At 42.6% G+C, this 15,509-nt stretch overlaps 1 protein-coding gene across 3 annotated transcripts in view; it reads left to right on the forward strand.

The window, feature by feature from the left end:
* LpR1 (Lipophorin receptor 1) overlaps nt 1-15,509 on the forward strand; it is an 838,382-nt gene that overhangs the window by 582,628 nt on the left and 240,245 nt on the right. For all 3 annotated transcript variants that reach the window (XM_080267931.1, XM_080267932.1, XM_080267930.1), the window contains exon 14: nt 6,314-6,506. In XM_080267931.1, coding sequence (XP_080124057.1) covers nt 6,314-6,506 — 193 coding nt within the window. The remainder of the gene's footprint in view (nt 1-6,313; nt 6,507-15,509) is intronic.

Below are 15,509 nucleotides of genomic sequence, written 5' to 3' on the forward strand. Positions count from 1 at the left end.
TTGTTACTCTGTCATAGTAGCTCAACAGATTAGTAACACATGATTTTCCTTTTCTGAATCCAAACTGTCTTTCTGTTATCATACTGTGTTCTTCTAGATGATTTACCCAAGCTTTTCTTATAAGTTTTTCTAATACCTTGCTTACAACACTGGTCAGTGATACTGGTCAGTAGTTGAGTGGATTTTGTCTATTTCCTTTCTTGAATAAGGGGACAATATTTGCTTTTTTCCAAATATCAGGTAGTTTACCTTGACTCAAGGATTTCTTGAAAATTAAAAATAATGGTTTACATAACTCCTTTGCACATTCTCGTAATACCCAACATGAAATTTCATCAGGACCACTTGCTTTTCCTCTGTCTAATCTACTTAACTCCTCCTGTATTACTTTTTCTGCTATTTGTATATCTGGTAGTATGTGTGTGTATGTGTGTTTGTGTGGTATTTTCACTGTTGGCTTGAGTTTTTTAAATATTTTTTCCATTTATTATAATTGTATACAGTACACCCTCCTTATACAGTAACAGGCTAACTGGGGGGGGAAGCCTGGTCTGATAATCCGTTATATCCTATGGTTCCCCCCCTGAGGTGATATTTCAAGCACATTTTAAAAATAAAGGAGTACAATAGCATTTTGTAGTACTGTACCCATTTTGCACTAACTTGGCCCATAATTTTGTCCTTTTGCAGTTTCTATCACATCATTGTCATTGCATTTCATGATACACATATCTGTCTGTCTATCTATCTATCAATATCTGTCCATCTGTCTATCTGTCTGTCTATCTGTCTGTCTGTCTATCTATTCATCTATCTATCTATCTGTCTGTCTGTCTGTCCATCTACAGAAATCCCTTGATTATCTGACTTAATAGAGCCAAAGGCACATCCGAGTAATGGCACCATCTGGATAATGGACTTTCCTGTTCCCCATTCATACATAACCTAACCTTGAAAGTCAGTGTCCATCGTGCAAAACTCGTTCCTGTTGTTGAACACTCTATCGGCCAAGTAATTTCCATGGTCAAGCAGACCCATCAGCCATAGACAAGCAGTGCCCATTGTTGGGCCATACCCTGCAGTGACATGAGAACATGAAAAAAATGGCTACACATGGAAAATGCAGTGGGCACACAAGGCATAATGGTAAAATGGAATAAAATCATTGTAATATAGAGTAAAATCATGCTATAGTACAGTATGCTAGAGTAAAATCAACATCAACACACAATTCGACCATCCCGCATCTATCTTACCCAGGATCTCCTGCTTCTAAAGAGTCAGCACCATCCTCTTCCTTTTCCCTGGTGGAGAGACCATCATCACACACCCAAGGAAGAGGCATGCAAGCAATAGCAAGGCCGGAAGCAGGTAGGGAACCACCACAAAAGCCACCATGTGCACTGCCATAGCAACTGTCTAGGAGGAGCTGTTTACAACACAATAGCCGCACGGGAAATGAGACTGAGCAAGAGGATCTCTAGTGGACATTGGGTAAACTTCCTAGCCAGACACAGCGGCACCATCGGGCTATTTACCCCCTGTCCAGGCGGAAATTTTTGCATGACCATGATTTCAGCCTTGGTGCATTTTGTCTGGATATTATAGAAAAATGAATGAATAATGATTTCTAACAACCAGATCACAATGTCCGGTCAGTGGATTGTCCTGGTAATGGTCATCTGGATAATAGAGGGATTACTATTTATTTATGTAGATAATAGATAGGTAGAAAGATAGATATAGATAGAAATATACTGTAGATATATGCCTGTTGGATATAGTCATTCCAGTGACTGCTAGGTTAAACAGGTGTGCAGCCTTTGTCATATGCATTTCCATGCATAGATCAGTTCATGTCAATCCCTTGTATTAAAATGTGAAACAACTGTGTTCACCAGCTTCACATAGCCAACTAACTGGCCGAGTGTGTGTGGCAGTCCAATTGAGTTGCCCATTTAAAGCTCAGTACTCCATTTTCTCAGACTTGGACAGCTCTCCTGATTTCACTGCTGTACAATGTCTGCTCAACGTGACTGGTGTCAGAGATGAAGCGTACTGGAATTGGTCAAGCATTATGCTGCCATCAGTGTTGAAGACGACATTTAGACCAACATATTTGAAGGTGTTTGTTTCCGAATTGCTAATGAGGAATATTTGACTCGAGCAGTTTATCAGTTGCTGCCCGAACTCACGTGTACCACCCCAAAGGAAGTCATCGACATAAATGCATACAATGCCTTTGACTTTGCCACTATTGCTCCAAGAGAACAGCACTGAATCCAGTGATGACACTTTAGCTCCGAGACTCAACAATTGATCTTTTACTTGCAGATACTAATGCCTAGCAGCATCACAAAGGCCGTAAACCATTTTGTTTAGTCTCCACAGCTTACCATTTGCATATTCAGGCAGAGGTTGTAAATGAACAACTCGCTCAATGTCATTACCTTGCAGGTAGGCAGCTTTCACATCCATAGCATGGCAATCCCATTGGTTGATGGAGGCAAACGAAAGTGCCAAACGCACAACCTCTTGAGCATGTAGGAGAGTCTTTCCGGAGATCCACTGTGTCTTCCTCAAATCCTCTGTTGACTAAACGGGCTTTAACAATCACCTTTCCATTTTTCATTTTTTCTGTCACAACCCATCAAACCATTATGGCATCTTGCTCAACATCATCTACTTCCTCATACACATTATTATTTTTGGCAGTTTGTAATTTTGTTTTCCTTGGCACATAATATGTCCTCAGAGTTGAAAAGAACAAGCATTTCTGCATCATCATCAACTACTTCCCATGTGCTAAAATCATTTTGCAAATCCATCCAATCAGTGTCGCCATCAGAGTCCCTCCTCTTATTGTAGCAGTGTTGGTACATTCCAGTGGCTTTACCCACCCAACTCACAATCCTTTCGGACACCAACTCTTCACTTTCTGAATGTATTCCCTTTATATGTTGACCAATAGAAACTTTGGGAGGCAGATTATCCAGATTAGAAACTGTGGGAGGCTGATCAACCGGAATTGCACCATTTTCCAACTCGTCATCTGGTGGATGATCCTTCAACACTTGTGAAGAATCTTCATTAGGCTTCTCCTGGACTATATTGTTCTTGTCATCACTGCTGACACCACCCCCAACTGTAGTATTTTGCTTTGGAGCATGTGCTAAATGACGCTTGTGCCCTCGCACATAGACACCGCCATGTCTCACCAGAATTTGTTTTCCATCTCTGCCTGTTACAATTCCAGGACCCTGCCACTCATGACTGTCATTTCTTTTGTAGAAGACTTCATCTCCATTTTGGATGTTGTTTAAGTCACTCGAACGTATGTTGTGCTGCAGAGCCCTAGCCAAATGTTCACCCAATTCAATCTTTATAGACTCTTGTCTTGCCAAATGAAGAGCGTTCAAATTGTCCCTCACAATTTTTGATGGCGACGTAGATTCCAAGGCTGGGGGATCATTTGCATACACATTAGGCAGGGCAGGATTTTGACCAAAAACAAGTTGGTTAGGAGAAAAACCTGCATAGTTAGTGAAAGGATTTCTTGTTGATACTGCACAAGCCAAGGCCACATCCAAGTCACACTGGCTATCAGCCCTTATCTTCCTAACAATGTCACCAATGACTGCATTTGACGCTCAGATACTCCGTTGCTCCATGGACATCATCATGATCTAGATAGTGAAGTCCTCTCCCAACGCTCGCATTTCAGCATTGTTGAATTCACAACCATTATCTGTAAGAATTTTTCTGTGTGTGCCAAACACAACAATCCATCTCCGAAATACTCTTATGATAATGGTGGCCGCACATTTGTCCACAGTTACTATCGCAGTGCAATACTTTGTCTCCAGATCAACAAGGACTAAGAAGTAATGCCTTCCCCAAGCTTTCAGATCCATGGCTATGGCTTCGTTAAACGTACAGTAGACGCCATGGGTAAACTGACTGCGGGTCGTGGCTTGGCTTTCTTGAATCTACAACAGACTGTACATGCTTCAGATACAGCCTTGATAGCCCACTCCAGTTCTGAACAATTCCAGTATCTGTAATCAGTTTAATTAGTTTCACCGATGTTGGGTGTCCAAATTGCCTGTGAAGCTTCGAAGCCTTTTTTTCCTTCATCACCCCCAAGAGATGCCAGCATGATTGTTTCACAAAACTCTTGGCATAGTCATAAAGAAATTGGAAGCAAGTAATGGCCTGAAGATGAGGACTTCAAATTAATGATAGTTCCACAAATTTTGACCTGGTCACTTTCAAAGTTAATCAGCATTTTTGCTTGTTTCATGGAACATTTGCTCAGCAGCAAGGGAATATTGCAGTTCACAACATCTGTCACAATGGTTGCACGCATATTTCCAGTGTAGCAGGGCAGAGTAACACATTTGAAGGAAGAAACTGTGATGCCCTCAGTGAAAGGAAATGTTGAAGATTAATTTTTTTCTATTAAAGCTTCACGTTCGTAATCACTGTGCTCACTAATTAACAATTGATCCATTGCGTCTGTAATTTACCTTGACTAGCGGCATCGTCCGCATAGCCCATAAATAATGACAGATGCACTGTTTCCGAATTTTCTTCACAACTGCCATTATTTTCGGATGCATTCAGACAGTCACCTGCCCAGTGAAATCGAGAATCACATACTAAACACCTCGATACTTTTCTATCAGGCCCGAGCGGGTTCTTCCTTCTGCTGGTGGATGTGCATTGGGAAATTCTACCAGATACAGTTGAATATCGGCCATCACCGTGGCCTCGATCACGTACTGCACCATCCCGAAACAGTGTCTGTCCTCGTCAAGTACCTCTAACATAAAACGTTTCCTTACCCCCAACTTCGTCACCCTAAAAGACTGGTTCACTCTTCACCTCACTGGCACACACTGATGCATAGTTCTGCCCGCAATTTTCACCAGCGAAAATACGATTCAGGGCAGATTTCATATTTTTGTACGTCACTTCAGTTATCGTGGACATCATTAGTCGTTGCTCACTATCTGGAAGTTTGCATGAAGCCAGGAGCATAAAAGCCATCATAGAATTCAGCAGTTCCGTGTCCTGCTTCGTGAATTTGAAATAAACATGCTCAAATTCTGCCATGAACTTACGAGTATTCATATCACCGGCTCTTCCGAAGTTGTACAATTCATGAGAAGCTGCAAGCTGCTGATGTCCTTTGTCCATGAGAAATAAACTGTCTAGTTTGTTCAACAATGGCTGAACATCATTATCTTGTTTCAAATTAGCAGCATCAAATTCCGAAGACACCACTCTTGCTCTTCCTGACAATGAAAGGTGAATGGCTAAAGCTTGCTTCTTTTTTTAGAAGTCCGTCAGGTCGCACCAGATGTCAATGTCATTCTTCCAGCTCTCATAGGCAGAATCATTTTCAAGTTTTGGAGGCCACTTACTTGAGCACAACGCCATTATGTTCGAGCCACGCTCTGCTACCAGTATAAGAATGCGAAACAACTGCACTTACTGGCTTCACACAGCAAACTAACCAGGCCCTGCCTGCACACCGCAGGACCCTTCCAGTGACATCACTACGCGGGATGTAACAGAAGTGTGTGCACACACACACACACTAACAGCAATATGCACTAACACCTTGTTAATTCCTTAGTCTCCAACTTCCATACCTCATTTTCCACACACTAATTTACCATGTTTAGCTAATTTCTTCTTGGCCTACAATGACTCCTTCCACCTTCAGGCTCACTTATTTCTACCCTTTGTTTTCCTAATCCTGTATATTCATTTTCTCTACGTGACCTTACCAGCTCTACTTTATTCCCAATTGACTGTTTTAATTCCACAGCTTTCACAAATCTCTTTTTTATTGCATCCCATCTGTGCATCCCTTATACATTCCATTGTAGTCCCAGTCCCAGTGCTAGTACACTCAATTTTTCACACTAATGCTATACTGTATCAACATTTCACACTCACATGTTAATGCTGATAGTAACACAAATTCATGCAGTTGTCTTCAGACTCAGAACAGTCCTCAATTCTCAGTTTGAGGAGACACTGAAAGGCTGGTGTTTTCTCAGTAGATGGTGAAATGATTTGTGAAATTTTTATATGCCAGGGCACATAAGTCTTATTTATATTTCAGCAGAGAAATTTCCTATTGGTACTAACAAGTAAGGCACATTTAGTTGCAACATAAGGAATCTTACACCATTTGTTCAAATGAGGATTTCTGATTAACGAGATTATAACTTGGTAACAGTGCTCTTTTTCACTGTCCATCAGTATATAGCATTTGATACTGATTTTTCTTTTTCAGACACCAATGACAGTGCATGTGTACCACAGCTACAGACAACCTAATGGCACAAACCATTGTACCCCACTCAATGGCTTGTGTACACACTTGTGTCTGCCTGCACCGCAGACCAGTCCCACTGCCTCGAAAATAACCTGTGCATGTCCTGATGGCCTCATGCTTATGACTGATGGCCTCACTTGTGAGAGTGAAGGTGAGTATAGGCAGCAGAGAAAATGTACTAGTTAACTTAGTTTTGAATTTGTGGTAAAAACCTTACCGGTTGATAAGTGCACACTGCACTCCTACTGTGCGATTTTATTAGGGCTTACCATAGCAGTGCTAGTGTCGAGAATGGCTGCAAGGAGAACATCACTGTTACATCTTCCTTTGTGATGGATCATCATACTTTCACATGACAGTCTTATCTTGTGTGTGAATAATTCTAAATTTTTATTTAAATATTTGGATCATATAATTTTGATTATAATTATTCTTATGTAGCCTAACCCTGGGTTCCTAGGCTTCTCATGGGGCGACATGGGATTGGATGATGGATGGATGGATGGAGGAAAGACCCCAACCTAAGTGTTTTAGAGATAGTATTAACCCCTGTGTCACAGTACAGTATTCTTTTTTTGTTGTTCTGGGTAATGCCAGACAATAATATTAGTTATATTAAGTTAAGAGAATACCCCACTAACTAACAGGATGTAAAGTATTTTCCAATAACACCCTCATTATGATGACTTTGATGTACAGTAAGTCGACTAAAGCGTGGCTAATTGGTTCTGGACCGAGCCCGTGCCATAGAAAACCGTGCCATACAAATAACTAAACCTGGGCGTTTGCCCAAAGTCCCACTTTTAACCCCTTTTTTCCCCATTTTTCCTCACTTTACACATGCAAACAGTCAAGCAATCAGTCAGTGTATGTATTACATACAAATTAAACACTAAACAATAAATAATAAAGGGCTTTAAGGGCATAAAATACTGAACATACCTGACTCCGACGACGATAGTGCTTAAGTGGACGGTGTAGGGTTGGGGGTTCTGAGGCAAGAGGCAGGTTACTGCCTGCCAGCTTGAGGCGAGCCTGGTTGTGCCTTATGCTGCTGCTGGGTAAGGCTGTCTTCCTTCATTTCAGCCTCCTGAAGAAACCCCTCAAATTCTGCCTCTGATGTCACTGAGAAGTTGTTGTCGTCGTATGCGTGGGATGGACCAGCCTGTGGCTCGGACTCTGGTGGTGGCAGTTGTTGTGAGACTCGGGAAAAATAGCGTGTGATCACCTCCTGTCGGAGCTCATTGAATCTCCTGTTATGGAGGTCCTTGTAGGGTCCCGCTGCCTTTTCAGTTAAAGTAACAAAATTACGACACCTCCCTATATCTCCATCCCATTCTTGGACTCGTTCCTTGAGCATGTCCACCTCCTCTAACAAATTACTCAAGTTTTTCATTGTTGGTTCCTGCCTCACTGCCACAGTCTCACTGTCAGCCTGTCTGTCACTCCCAGTGTCCACTGGAGCATCTCCCCCATTGACTTCATCCACCACAGCTTCAAAAGAGTCGGTGCCACAGTTAATCATGTCCATCACATTGTCTGCTGTTACCTCAGAACAGCCAGGAACTTGACGGGCAATGTCCACAACCTCCTGCAGTTGTTGCGCCACGTCCTGTGGTCCGCCAGGTGCAGCAGGTGTCGAGGCACAGAGGTTAGGTAGGAGAAGGAGCCAAGTGTGGATGATCGTGACTTGGCTTAGCTTGTCCCAAGCCCTAAGCAGACTGTCAATGGAGTCCTTAATAGTGTACCGGCACCAGAATTTCGCAACACTTTGCACATCCCTCAGTGTGGTGGGGTATGGGTGAAAAGCGTCACTCTCATCGTCGCTACCTGCATCTTCCTCAGCGTCTCTGCCAGGTGTAGAAGCAGACCCCCCAATCTTCTGCAGCTCCTTAACCTCAGTTGCATTGCTGGTAACTGCATGCAGGAACTTGTGGTACATGTACTGGCTGTACATGAGCTAGGTGTTGGCAATAATTTCCTGGGCCAGGAGCTGCAGGAGAGAGGTGGTGTTGGGTGGGAAGACTTGTGGGTGGTGGGATGCCAGGTGCTGGGGGTAGCATGGGGCATTGTCCAGCAAGAGAAGCACTTTGAAAGGGACACCTTGCTTCTTACGGTACTGCTTTGCATCCTTGACAAACAAATCAAACCACTCAACCACCAGGTTCGACGTCGCCCATGCCTTCGTGTGCTGCCCCCAGTAAATGCCAGATTCTGACATGTCATGAAGGTTTCTGAAAGCCCGGGGCTTCTTAGCTTGGTGAATGATGAAGGGCTTCATTTTAAAATTACGAGCAGCATTGGTGCATATAATAATTGTGTACCGAGATTTGTCAACCTTCCTTCCCCGTGCCTGCTGCTGCTGCTTCGAGATGTAGGTAGTAGACGGCAGATGTTTCCACTGCATCCTGGTCTCATCCATACTGAAGATTGTCAGGCTGCTGTAACCTTCCTCTGTGACCTCATCTTGAAGGAGTGCAGGGAAACTGGTGGCAGCGGCAGTGTCTGCAGAGGCATGTTCACCAGTGAAGTGAACGTTCTTCAGATTCTTCCTCTTCAGAAAACTCTGGAACCATCCTGGGCTGGCTTGGAATGACTTGGACGGGTTCAGGCCAAGGCGATGACAGGCGACACTGTGAAATTTCCTGGCCTTATCTCTAAGCATAGGTCTGTCGACGGGTATGTTCTTCCTCCTCTGTTGCAGTATGAACATGTGCAGGCATTTCTCTCCCACAGAAGAGCTTCGTCCTTGCACCTAAGACGTTCATCGATGCTCCCAGTCCCGTGAGCCTTAACACATTTCAGAATTTTATCCTTGTTCTTGTAAATGATACAAATGCTGGATTTGTTGACTTTATAGGACCTGGCGAGACTAGCCTTCTTTTCTCCTTTCTCGATCCGTATAATAACATCTAACTCATCATTGAACCTTAACGGCCTTATTTTACTCGAAGTGCTCCTTGGGGTGGCAGGTTTTGCGGGGTTCCTGACCGCCATTTCTGTGGCACAATACGTAACAATAGGCACAGAAAATGGGAGAGTGATCAGGTAAGAAGCGGTCTGGATACACACTGAGTGGGGCTCAAATGGTGGGCAAGAGCTGAGGTTCGCTCTCTGGCCACCAGGGGAAGTTGCCTGCGCGTTTCAAACCTTGCCACACTCACGCCATAGGTAGTTTGTGTGCTTGGTTAATTTTTTTTTGGGGGGTCTGGCACCTTGCCATGTCATAGAAAACCGTGCCATAGAAGTCCGCACCATAGGCGACTTGACTGTTTTTTTATAGGATAGGGTGGTTAGTATGGAGGCTAAGGGAGCCTTGCGTGAAATTATTATATTGCTAACATTCTGGTATGGAAGTGAAACCTGGCAAGTGAGTGACAGATTGCTTTCTAGGCTGCAAACTGAAGAAATGACCTTTCTCAGAACAGCTGCAGGCATAATGCATAATGAAGATGAATGGTTTAAGAAATACATTAGCTAAATTTATGAGTATAATATAATGGAAGAAAGAGCAGTAAGAGTGACATGCAGAACTGCTGGGTAGAAAAAAAGGAGTGTTTTGAGGTGGTATAGACATATAAAAAGAATGTGCCTAAGTTAGGTGTCGTTGAAAGGTTGTGGGAGTCAGATTGAGTGTAACGTTGGTACAGGCAGACATTTTATGGTATGGTAAAAGAGAGTGGAGCAGTATATTTGTGAGAGAAGGAAGTGAAAGAGGATTGTTTGAGAGAATTGTTTTGTTGCTGCTTGACTGTGGTTTGTCTGATCAAGCAGACTCATCGATCGCAGGTAAGCAACTGTTCTCATGGGGCTCTCTGATAGGTTCCCTACACTTTCGATGTTGTGTCGATGTCATACTGTGGTGTGTGCTGTGCATTGCTTTAATTACATGTGTTATGTTGTGTGGGCCTTATCTACAAGTTGGGTACATGTCATCTGTGATTCCACCCAACCTAAATCTAAGCTGGTAGCTGAGGAGGGCTCGGTGATATCCTGCTCCAACCCTAGCAAGTTGAACTTGATCATCTCAGTTCAAAAACACCAGTGAATGGATGTTGGGAGGGGTGGCTTGTAATATGGTGTCGTGATTGAAGTTTGGTGGTTGGTGGTGGCGCTCACCATCCACTCACTCGATGCAGTGCTGCTTTGGGTGTCTGTGCTTTCCTCTCTTCCTTCCTTCCTTATCAGTCCTTCTTTCCTTCATGCTTTCCTCTTCTTTTTGCCTACGGGTGACACTGCACTTCCTCTTCTTTCGTTCCTTCATTCTTTCCTCTTCCTTCTGCCTATGGGTGACTCTGAGTGTCAGGCCAAGTGGTTTCCTTGTACACCAGAAAGCCATTTACTGCGCAGGGTGGTAACCATATAACCAAATTATGGTGCCAGGTCGATTAGTGGTTAATTAAGGCACTCCAGTTGGATTGAGCCTGTGTAGGTTTATATCCAAGGGTGGTTGAGGTTTATTGCTCACATAATGCCACACAGGGATTAAAGTGAGGCTGGTCACTTTCATCTTAAATGTCAGGACCAACTTGCCTAGTCTCGGGCTCCTATGCTTCTCATGGGGAAACATAGGATTGGATGGATGGTAATTGAAGTGTTGTATTGTCCTATGCATGAAGTGAATATGTAGAGTGACAGATTATCTGGGGGTGGGATATTTTTGTAGAGGGTTTGTTAATGTTCATGTGGCAATTGTTTTATGTGCCTAGGTGTGTTGCTTATCTTTGTCATGTAATGTAGGGGTGTTGCTTATTGGAACAGGCTGCTGCATGGAATTGTGTACCAGTCATATCAAAGTAGTCTCTGACAGTGAGGACTTAAGTTTCAAAGTATACTGTAAGTGAACTGTGGGTGTGGTTTTGATGTTACCAGTGATAATGCATAAGGCCAAGTACGATTTGCAAGGCATTGATGTGGGTGTTAGATAGGATGGGAACCCCATGTTGGGGAGGCATAAGACATCGCTGGTGTAATGTATTGTTTGTAGAGTAAGGAGAATGTTCTTATTGTTGTCAAGTCTGGTCCTGTAGTTGTTTGGAGTGCGTTGAGTTGGGGAGAGTATTTCCTTGTGATGTTTTGTACATAGTCCTTGATAGTGAATCTGGTGTCATATGTCACTCCAAGGATCTTAGCGGAGGGTGTGTGTGTGTGTGGCACATCTATTAACCTATTAGTGTTCCACAGGGTGTGAGCTAAGCTCATACTGTCCCACCTTCAGTGATATAATTATCCAACTTTGAAAGCATGGATATTCTTTTGCACAAAGCACATTTTCATTGAAATTATCCCATTTGGTTATACTGTACTTCTGTTTTTAAAGCTGTATTCTCTCAGATCACCCAAGGAAGTTGGTGTCTTTAATTTAAAACTATGTCCTTTTGTCCTTCCCTCATCCCCTATGTTAAAATCTCTGTCAGCATTCTGTATACCGTGCGTACACTTATACATCAGTATCATATCTCCTCTTTCTCTTCATTCCTTGAATGTAGTCAATTTCAACCTTTCTAGTCTCTCTTCATCCTGCAAATCCCTTAAACTTTGTACCATTTTTGTAACCACTCTTTGCACCTTCTCTGATTTATATATGTGTTTCAGTTAGTGGGGAGACCACACCACAGCAGCATATTCCAATCTTGGTCTTACCATTGTCATTATCAGTTTGTCTAGTATTGTATTTCTTTGCTTATAGAGCTAAATGCTGTTCATATGTTCATCAGTAGATTATATGCCTCACTAGTTATTTATATGCTTCTCTGGTGGCAATTCTTTTTTTTTTTTTTCTTAAATGTAAGGAAGAAGGAACCAAAGACTAGAAGCCCACAAGATTATTCCCTTCAAGAAAAACTAAAAAGATAACAGAGAGCCAAATTGAAGATCCGTTCATTTTGAGATGCCATTTTGTAATCTTCTTATTCTCAATTCAGTTACATTACACTTACTAGTGTTAAAATCAGTGTACCATAACTGACTCCATTTATTTAGTTGATCTAAGAGATTGGTGAAGGAGAGTAAGAAATGAGTGGATGAAGAGTTTGGGAGGACTCTGAGTGTGAAGAGGAGGGAGAGTAGGATATTGCTTTGGAAGGAGCTAAAGAAAGTAAGACAGTGTGAAAGGGGAAACAGTAGGGGAGTGAAGGATGGGAATAACAGATGGTTGGTGGAGAAGAGAGAGAAAATGAGGAAATGGAATGAGCACTTCGAGGATTTGTTGAATGTAGAGAGTGAGAGCAGTGTGAGTATAAGTGGCTGGGGAGTGGTTGGGAGAAGAAGAGATGAGAGGAGGGAGGAAGGGATCAGTAGGGTGGAAGTAGTTGAAGCAATGAAGATCAAGATGGCAAAGGCCCCAGGAACTGATGCAGTGTGTGGTGAAATGTTGAGGTTTGGGGGTGAGATTGTTGTGGAGTGGATATGGAAGTTGTGTAGATTGGCTTGGGAAGAGGGAAGGGTTCCAGAGGACTGGAAATCAGGTATAATTGTTCCTTTATATAAAGGAAAAAGGGAGAGAGAAGTATGTGGTAACCATAGGGGTATTTGCCTTCTTAGTGTGATTGGAAAAACATATGCTAGAATACTCACTGATAGGGTTAGGCATATAACAGAGGAGCTAGTTGGAGAAGAACAAGGGGGATTTAGGAAGGGAAAAGGGTGTGCATATCAGATATCTGTTCCAAGATGTTTAGTGAAGAAGTATCTAGAGAGGGGAAAGAAAGTGTATGCTGCCTTCAAGGACTTGGAGAAAGCTTATGACAGAGTAGATAGGCAAGGTATGTGGCAGGTATTAAGAATATATGGAGTGGATGGGAAATTGTCAAGTGCTGCGAAGAGTATGTACGAGGGAGCCAGAGCTACGGTGCGAGTGGATGGTGAGCTGAGTGAGTTCTGTGATCTAAATGTGGGACTGAAATAGGCTGTTTAATATATACATGGATGGGGTTGTAAAGGAGGTGCAAGGTAGGGCAGTGGATGTGGGGGTGGCTCTAATGAATGAGGGTGAGATGTGGAAGATTCCAGTGTTGCTGTTTGCTGATGATACAGTATTTTTGAGTGAAGATGAATGGGAGTTGCAAGGTTTGGTGAATGAATTTGGGACAGTGTGAAAGAATAGGAATCTGAAAGTTAATGTAAACACATTGTAAAATTATGGTGTTTGAGAGGAATGAAGTCACAAAATGCATAGTGAGGTTGGATGGTGAGGATATGGAGAGTGTGAGTGAATTCAAGTACTTGGGTAGTGTGATGAGTAAGGATGGAAGTTTTGGGGATGAAGTGCTTGAAAGGGTACAGCAGGGAAGGAAGGTCGTTGGTTCACTGAAAGCGGTGATGAGAAATAGGGAGGTGAGTATGGAAGTCAAGAAGTCACTGCATGATAGTATTGTGATCCCTACCCTGATGTATGGAAGCGAGTCATGGACCTTGCTAGAGGGGAACAATTCAAGAGTGAGAGCAGTGGAAAAGAGCTACCTGAGAGGAGCATGTGGAGTGACATGGAGGGACAGGTAGATGAATGAAGAAGTGAAAGCATGTCGTGGGGTGGATGTGAATGTGACTGAGAAAATTAGGAGAAATACACTGAGGTGGTCTGGACATGTGGAGAGAATAGAGAATGAAAAACTGACTAGGAGATGTATGTAAATGAAGTGGAGGGAGGGAGAGGGAGGGGGAGACCGAGGATGAGGTGGAGAGATGGAGTTGAGAGGTATATGAGGGAGGGGGGCGTGTGCTGGGGGGAGGGCAGAACAACGGTGGGTGACAGAGCGACTTGGAGACGTTTTGTCTGAGGCCACCCTTTGTGGGATTAAGGGCGTCAGGCTATAGATAGATAGATAGATCTAACTCCTCCTGCAACATTCTACAACTATTTTCATCTGCAAATTTTTTCATGATTTTTGCATTATCAGCAAACATATTTATATATGATTGAACTTTTTTGGGCATATCTTTTACATATATCAGGAGCATAAAGGGAGCTAAAACTGCACCTTGGGTTGCCCCACTTATCACTTCCTCTCATGCTGAAAACTTGTCTCTAATTATAGTTCTCATCTGTCTGCTGGTGAAGTAACTCCTCATCCATCTCAGCACAACACCATCTATGCCACCATTATTTTTTAGTTTCCACATCAACCTCATATATGATACTCTATTAAATGCTTTCATGGAATCCAGATAAATACAGTCCACATTGTTAAGTGTGATGTGGTGGAAGTACATGTATTCATGTGTATTGCTGATAGTGAGTATGGTGGTCGATTTGGCTGGGACGATCTTCAGCCTGTTGTCCTCAGTCCAAGTCTGCAGTGTGTTGAGGCAGTCCTGTTTGAGTGTGCAGGCTGTATTTACCTATTTACCTATTTGTAGTATCCGGGAATTGAGCTAAGCTCGTGTTGTCCTGTCTCCATATACTGTAGTTTTAAACACATGAATGTTCTTTGCCTGCATTACCTCTTCATCTAAGTCATTTCAAATACTTATACTTCTGTTTGGGAAACTGAACCATTTTAGATCATTAAGACATCTACTTTTCCTCAACTTGAAGTCATGACCTTTTGTTCTTTGATTATCCAACACAAAAAGATCCTCTCTATCCACCTTTTCCAATTCTTTTACACTTCTAAATATCTTGATCAAGTCACCTCTTTCTCTTCTCTCATGCAGTGTTGGTAACTTCAGTTTTTCCAGTCTCTCCTTGTAGGTGAGTTCCCTTAAACATGGTATCATCATCATTGCCATCCATTGAACCCTCTCTAGTTTATCAATATGCTTCTTCAAATGATGTGACCATACCACAGCCACATACTCTAGTCTTGGTCCTATCATAGTCACTATCAACTCCCTCAGCATTTCTTCGTCCATATACAGTAATATAAAGTCATCTTATATTGGTCAGTAATCCATAAGTTCCTCCAATGATTTTGTTTATATGTTTTTCTGGTGACAAGTCATCCTGAATAGTCACTCCCAAGTCTTTCTGTTACAAATTATCTCATTGCCCATTTTATATGTCCAGTGCGGTCTTTTTTCACTCATTCCCATTTCTAATACATGACACTTCTTGGCATTAAAATCCATTTCCAAGTCTGGCTCCAGCTGTGGAGTTTGTCCAGGTCCTCTTGCAGTTTTTTACAACTATCAGTACCTTTAATATGTTTCATGA

Source organism: Coenobita brevimanus, chromosome 25 (assembly GCF_032717465.1).
Source record: "Coenobita brevimanus isolate Jiangsu-jjx chromosome 25, ASM3271746v2, whole genome shotgun sequence".
In the NCBI taxonomy this organism is placed as follows: Eukaryota; Metazoa; Arthropoda; class Malacostraca; order Decapoda; family Coenobitidae; genus Coenobita; species Coenobita brevimanus.